This window comes from Cydia splendana, chromosome 5, assembly GCF_910591565.1.
Source record: "Cydia splendana chromosome 5, ilCydSple1.2, whole genome shotgun sequence".
In the NCBI taxonomy this organism is placed as follows: Eukaryota; Metazoa; Arthropoda; class Insecta; order Lepidoptera; family Tortricidae; genus Cydia; species Cydia splendana.
This window is the reverse complement of record NC_085964.1, coordinates 13,914,608-13,922,427: the sequence shown is the minus strand read 5'-3', so window position 1 is coordinate 13,922,427 and position 7,820 is coordinate 13,914,608. Positions and strand designations below refer to the sequence as shown.

Below are 7,820 nucleotides of genomic sequence, written 5' to 3'. Positions count from 1 at the left end.
CAGTCAAGCGTCATGAATCTCGTTTTATAAGAGGGGTTTGGAGTATAGTGCTAGCCCAATGCCGATTTGATCCATGTGCCCCTGGTAAATACCAAATGACATTTCGTACGTAAGTTCTGAGAAACTCAACCGAACGAGCCAGGGTCCTTAGTCATACGTCCTCAAGTTTGAAAGTCTCATGCTACTCGGCTCTATCATATCACGCTCTTAATCAGTAAATAGGTACATAAATTCCTAATTAGCATTTATAAATAAAACACCTAGTGATAACCTAGCGATACACTCAGCTCATCGAAAGCTGTCATTGTGAAATCGTATGGATCAATTTTATTGTTAGCTACTTATGAAATCAATACTTTTAGACTAATTAGGTAACAATATAGGTACATTATAGTATATTTGAAATCCATTATTGTCTCTAATAGTAATAAGTTAAAGAAAATGTACGTATAGATCGTTAATAAAAGTAATAATCATTAGAGTTTGGGTGTTTAGTTGACGATAGCGTCACGGAGTGCTTATTAAAGCTTGCATGTGATGCAGGGGCGTATATCACCGGGAGTAGCAGTGCGTCTAGGACGGGCCTGCGCCTACGAGCCTGTAGTGTAGAGACTCATGCCTAAGGTTATATAAATAGGTGAAGAGGGGCAGCGGAGAGCTCTTGCACTTTCCTGAGCGAACAGCGCGACTCGGCCGCCAGTCCTCGGCGAGCGTCATGGCTCGACACGCGTACTTGTGCCTCGGGCTTTTGTTGCTTGCTTGCTTCGGTGAGTACCTACCTACCTAACATATTCATGCAAAAAAATTCGCACAATTCATGATTGATTAGTGATTACACAATTTATATCCCTTTTGTCATAATTATTATTGTAGGTATCTGACTTTTTTTATTAAATATTATTTATATAGAGATTTAATAATTTCATTCCCGGGTATAGGTACTGTTCCTGTTTAGTTAACTGACATACTGGATCTATTATATAAAAAAATATTAGATTCAACTTAACTTAAATAGATTAGTTAAATATTTAACTATTAACTAAGTGACCAAATTTATAGATATTGTTTAGTAATTGTTGCATAGTAAAAGTTTATAGTAAATTTAAAGTTCGTCAATATTGAATTCACCCGCTACGTGGCCGGGTACTGGCGCTGACCTCGATTTCTTTTCGTTTCAACTTTCAACAACCACATCAACTTATTTATGGAATGGAATTGCAATTCTTGGGCTTACTTAAATATTTCACGGTTGTTAACAAATTGCTCGTGAAGTACCGAGTTTCCTTCAACGTCGGATACAGAACCACTTTCATTATCATGCTTACGTTTCACATCGCTGGCTGCATTACCAAAGGAACAGTACCTTCAGAACAAGTTTAAATTTAACTAGTCGTAACGACAACATAACGCTGCAGTGAAACGGTACCCACATTCCTTTACTCGCGGTGTTGTAATCGCGCGCTGAGCTGCGTTACCTAATAGGCGTTAAAGACTTAACAACAATAACAGCCTTAACTTACGATATTTTAGTAGCCAATAAACATTTCATTGCTTTTTTCACTATCGTAGTTAGCGATCACTTATATGTGTAGCAAAACATAAATCACAGCAAATCTAAACTTTCTCAAAGAACCAGGAAAACTATATAATATCACATCAACACATCTTATAAGATTAGCAGAAATAAAAATTATAAGTAGCTATGAAGCTGCATAATTTTTGGGGAGATGTTAGTCGTGAATAAGGTAAAAGTACTAGTGCTCGACATGCTAATGCCCAAACTATATGACACCTTGCTGTCACCTCTTTTGACAATGACTTAAGTTTCAAGATGACATATACTGGGACCGTGTCGAGCACCAGTACGTTTACCTTATAAAGTTTTTCACATATGTGTGTTGGTTGCAGTTAGCGGCGAGCGTGTGAAGCGACAGGACGAAGACAACCCATCCGACGATGCGACCGCCGAACAACTGTGCGACGGCCGCCCCGCCGACGAGTACTTCCGACTCACCCTCGAGGGCGACTGCCGCGACGTCGTCAGGTGAGACCTTAGCATTTAATAACTGGAGTCGCCTTTAAGAGCTTACCCCTCTGCCGAAAACCTTGCACAATTGCGCAAACTTTTGTATGTAACATGGCTATTTGTACGTTACGTAGAAATAGCAATACATTTAACGTCCCCTCCCCCGAAAAAATCGGCAGACTGTTTTGTACAGAAAATGACAGCCATGACGTCTCCAGTTGCTAAATGCTCTAAGGATGAGACCGACACCATATAGCTCCGCACAGGTCAAACGACGTGGCGGTCAACTTTAATAATAGCGTTTCAGTAAAGCTGTTCAACAAAGAAGTACACTGTGGCCAAACTTACTACATATTTTATTAAATAGGTTCTGTTATAAATCTTAAAAGTTAATTAATTATTTGCACATATACTTGTTTTTCAACTCTAAACATAGAAGAGAAAACAAGTATGTAACCAAACGAGTTTCCATGACCGGTATCTAGGCAAATCGGCGTTCAATCATCAGTGGGTAGGTATTAACTACGGCCATTAAGCCCTACTTACCTCATTAATTAATTTGCAAGTATTTATTACGCAATTCGGAAGATACACCCACGCACAAATTTTAAGTCAAAAGTTAGAATTCCTATTAGTAATTTTATTGCCGCTTGTTGACTTGTATTGATTTATTTATGTGCACTTTTTAGTATGCAAGACCTTGATATAGCAGGCTTGTGAACGGAACGCTCACCATCGTGTCATGAATATAATTGGTTCGTGTATCTGACTCACACAAATACCTAAGTGACTAAAAGTAACTCATTCCATCGTACCTAAACATATAAAAAACGTTTCTTGTGAGAAGGACCTTTAAATATGTATATACAGGGTGTTTATGTAGTCACCTGCAATAATTAACGGGCTAATTATATAAGTCATACTGAGCAACTTTTATTGTGGGACCCCGAAATCGCGAAAAAATAAAACTCTCCCATAGAAAATGACCGGACAGGCAAAATTTATCACCAGCAAATTTTTTTTTCGCGATTTCGGGGTTGGTTCCATAGTAAAAATTGCTCAGAATGACCTATATATTCACTGCATAAATTATTGCAGGTGACTAAATAAACATCCGTATAAGTATATTAAATAGGTAGTATTTTTATGTTTTTATGTAATAGGTAGTTTACTAAGGTAGTTTTATAAGTGCATGTTTTGTAATTGGATCTGAGGAATCTGAAAATAAATTATTTTTATTTATTTAATACATATATAGTGTAGTGTGTGGGATATATATAAGATTATTCTTATTTTATTTTATAGGTACTTACCTTCAATATTCATACATGTAAAAATTTAATTATTTTAATGACTGCTATTAGGGGTTACTCAATAGTTTCAACTCTAGTGTTTCGATTTTGATTCCGTTTACCTTGAGCTGGGCGGGTGTGTCCGCCGAAACCGGTGCGCTAGAGTTGATATGTTAGGGGTGACACCACAAGGTGCCAGGACTGAGAGCCTCGCTGTGTACAGGTGCGACAAGGGCGGCGAGAACGGCGTCACCAGGCTCGCCTCAGTGCGCTGCCCCGGGGGACTCGCCTTCGATATCGACCGCCAAACCTGTGATTGGAAAACACATGTTAAGAATTGTGACAAATTAGAAAGTAAGTTCTGACGAATGAAGGAAGTGGTCTTGCGGAGGGCTAGGCTTCCGTCCCGTCGATTGAATTCCGGATTATACGCATCGTAACCGGACATGGTAGCCTTCCGCATTTCCACTTCCTAGCTATTTATGTTGAATTTAATCGCGAATTTCTTGTCAACGCAGGTGCACTAGGTCAGGTCTTAAACAGATCACTTGCCCATCCGGACTGGCCTTTGATCTCGATAAACAAACCTGCGACTGGAAGGGTAAAGTGACCAACTGTGACAAACTCGAGAGTAAGTGCAGAAACAGATGCTATTCGCGCATAGCGAGCAATCGGGCTTGGGTAGAGGACCGCGCTGCACAGTAGATTAGGTGTTCTGCATGAGGCCCCGGATGGAGGGCCGGCCCGGACGGACCGACCCGCTATGGACGTGTCAACATTTCTCATAATGTTTTAACTGTTATAAACCGTGATGATTCAAAAGTCCTACTTAATCAAATTGTCTACGTCAGTTTAATACTTATGAGATAATGTTGATGCTAAAACTTGTAATTATAAAAATAATAATAAAAAAATACACTAGCGAAGAGATTAGTAACGAATAAATAAGTAAAAAAACTAACTTGAAACACTTTGCCAGTAGATTTCACAACAGTCCCCCGCGCACGACAGGCGTGTGCCTCCTTACCACAGCAACACAACTCTCCCACACCTCGCCCACGAGAATTTTTCTGACACTAACCCCACGCTTTAAGCTTCATTACTCTTCCTAGATTCACCAAAAAAAACTACCAACCTAATTCCACTTTTTCTAGTTTTCGCATTGAACTTTTTAATACCAATGGATGGGATACACTAAACTTAATTTAAGCTTATTGGCACTGATATGTATTATACACGCTTGAAGTATTAATAGATACTAGCTTTGTTGTACATAACAATCACTTTATCCGAGTCCCTTTATGAATAAAATATAATATCCATTTTATGAACAAAAAACCTAGAAAACTTAAATAGAAATATACAATCTTTATTAGGTACTTATGGTATTGTGCCTATTTCAAAATGTATAATTATTCGATACATTTCTATTCATGTTTGTCAGCTTTATTCATAAACGGACAACTTAATTACCATGTATTTTTAAAATTAAATATTCGAAGCACTCATAGTATAAATATGTATACCTAAAGCTCTACCACCTATTAGGAGGTTCTTTCAACATCCTTCTTTCTTACAAGTATATCTTACCATTGTTACCATTATCACCTTACAACTTTTCCCTCTTAATAAAATTCCTCGTGACTTAAATACTTAAGCATTAAAATGTCTCACCCACTTATTCTTTTCTTGTTCACAATGAACCTGTACGTCCCACCTTTAAACAATGGTCACTTTCATGCTTTGCCAAGTTTCTCCCCCTTTCTTACTTTATCCCATGTTATCCTTAAAACACATTAGCGACAATTTTATGAGCACCACAGAAGATACAATCTATAATGAATAATTTTACACTTGCACAATATAAGTACGTACCTACCTACTACCGCTACTACGTACCTCACGTGAAAAGATCACATGAAAAGATCCTTACATGCCGTCCAGATTTACCTAACTCAAATTTATGTTTTGATTTATGATTTTCAGAACCAAGGAAAATTTTACCAATCTTAAAAACCGATGAGCCTATTTGCCCAGAAGGAAAATTGGCGTGTGGAAGTGGAGACTGTATAGAAAAGGAATTGTTCTGCAATGGGAAACCCGACTGCAAAGACGAATCTGACGAAAACGCCTGCAGTAAGTAACTAGTTTACTAGTCATTAATAGAATTGCATCAATACAATTGATTAAATTTAATTTTCAAATAAGGTAGTCGTCAAACAATTACCTACTCTTATAGGGTCTGTGCGGAAAGTGAAGAGTCGTAAAATGTATGGGCTCCCCTACATTTCACGACTCTTCTCTTTCCGCACAGACTCTATCAGACATTCGAAACTCTTAAATTAATAATTTTATTATGCTGATAGATATATGTACATATGAAAATAAGTAAAAGATAGGTACCATCATTTAGGTACACGTTTAGGTAATGTTATAACTAGGTACCATATGACTACCTTAGCCTTATCGCAACGTGATAAGCTCTGATAGTCAATTGTATGTATTGATGTTAGTACAGCAAATAACATTATTGTCCGTTTGTATTACAGCTGTCGACGTAGATCCCAACAGAGCTCCCGACTGTGACCCTAATCAGTGCACACTGCCTGATTGTTTCTGCTCAGCTGATGGAACGCGTATTCCTGGTGGAATCGAGCCCAATCAAGTTCCTCAGATGATTACAATTACCTTCAACGGAGCCGTGAATGTTGATAACATTGACTTGTACGAACAATTATTCAACGGGAACCGCCACAACCCCAATGGCTGCCAAATACGCGGTACTTTCTTCGTCTCACATAAGTACACAAACTACGCCGCCCTTCAAGAGTTGCATCGTAAGGGACACGAAATCTCTGTTTTCTCGATTACACACAAAGATGACCCGCAATACTGGACTAGCGGTAGTTACGACGATTGGCTCGCTGAAATGGCTGGCGCACGTCTTATTGTGGAGCGCTTCGCTAACATCACTGATGCTTCCATTATCGGCGTTCGTGCTCCTTACCTCCGCGTCGGTGGCAACAAGCAATTCGAAATGATGGCTGACCAATACTTCGTTTATGATGCTTCTATCACTGCTCCTCTTGGTCGCGTTCCAATCTGGCCCTACACACTGTATTTCCGCATGCCGCACAAGTGCAACGGCAACGCACATAATTGCCCATCTAGGAGTCACCCCGTTTGGGAAATGGTTATGAACGAGTTGGACCGCAGAGACGACCCCACCTTTGACGAATCTCTTCCCGGTTGTCACGTAGTTGATTCTTGCTCTAACATACAGACCGGTGACCAATTCGCCCGTCTTCTGAGACACAATTTCAACCGCCACTACAGTACCAACCGTGCCCCGCTAGGTCTGCATTTCCACGCCTCATGGCTTAAATCTAAAAAGGAATTCAGAGACGAATTGATCAAGTTCATTGAAGAAATGCTAGAGAAAAATGACGTCTACTTTACTTCACTAATTCAAGTCATTCAATGGATGCAAAATCCCACAGAATTATCATCTCTCAGAGACTTCCAAGAATGGAAGCAAGATAAGTGCGATGTGAAAGGTCAGCCTTTCTGCTCTTTGCCCAACGCCTGCCCTTTGACTACCAGAGAGTTACCAGGAGAGACACTGCGCCTGTTCACATGCATGGAATGCCCAAACAACTACCCGTGGATTTTGGATCCTACGGGAGAAGGTTTCAATGTTAAGAAGTGATCTCTTAAATTAAATTAAAAGACTGTACACATAATGTAAATAATACTCAATACCTAATGTTAATAATAATTACATGTTTATTATGAATGTGTGAAAGGCCGATAACATTATGATCGTTTATTATATCTCTCAACTTGTAACATCCGACCCACAAGATAAATTTAAATAGAACTTCATATCCGATTTTGGAATGCCTTTTGCGTGGGCACTAAGTTGACGTCAAACCATTGCCTTACACTTTTCTCAGCCAGGATGGATAGGCGTTAAAATATGTAATATTAGGCTTACTTATTACCTACATAAAAAATAAAGAAAGGAAATTTGGACATTGGTACATTTGATTACCTACCCTTCTTCCCTATTTGTTAGATGGCAGAGCACCTCAACTACTAGATGGAGCATCTACTAAGGGGGTGAAGAGGGGGGGCGGAATTTTGTATGGGGAATCAATATATGGCCGCTGAACCGATTTAGTTGAAGGCCATAGTTGGTTTTCCATAGTAAGTTGGCCCTTAAGTCAATTTGATTTTGATTGGGGTTTTTTTGTGAGTACCTCTTATGGTGAAGGATATTTTTGCTAAGTATCAACATCCTACTAGTGACAGTTTTTGACTTATAATTTTATTTTATTTTTTCTTTAATGTATTGTTTTTCGGGATGTATTCAAGCGATTTGCTTAATTTTTTTAAATAGTGTTTTTTATTTAGGTATGCATCTATACTCAAAAAACAAATACCAGTTGTCATATAAAAAAAGGAAAAAAAGTAAAACAAAAATAAAACATTTTTTTTAT

The 7,820-nt window shown here is 38.6% G+C and overlaps 1 protein-coding gene across 2 annotated transcripts; it reads left to right on the top strand.

Moving 5' to 3' along the window:
• The first annotated feature begins 573 nt into the window (after nt 1-573).
• Nucleotides 574-7,353, top strand: LOC134790757 (chitin deacetylase 1). Of its 2 annotated transcripts, none has more exons than XM_063761678.1 (5): nt 574-767; nt 1,909-2,044; nt 3,542-3,672; nt 5,305-5,454; nt 5,868-7,353. In XM_063761678.1, exons 1-5 carry the CDS (start codon nt 716-718, stop codon nt 7,025-7,027), a joined length of 1,629 nt encoding a protein of 542 aa, XP_063617748.1. In that variant the 5' UTR covers nt 574-715; the 3' UTR covers nt 7,028-7,353. The 2 variants fall into 2 exon arrangements, with proteins under 2 accessions (XP_063617748.1, XP_063617749.1); XM_063761679.1 differs by lacking the exon at nt 3,542-3,672 and adding an exon at nt 3,837-3,949 and having other exon boundaries at nt 575-767.
• Nucleotides 7,354-7,820: the final 467 nt, after the last annotated feature.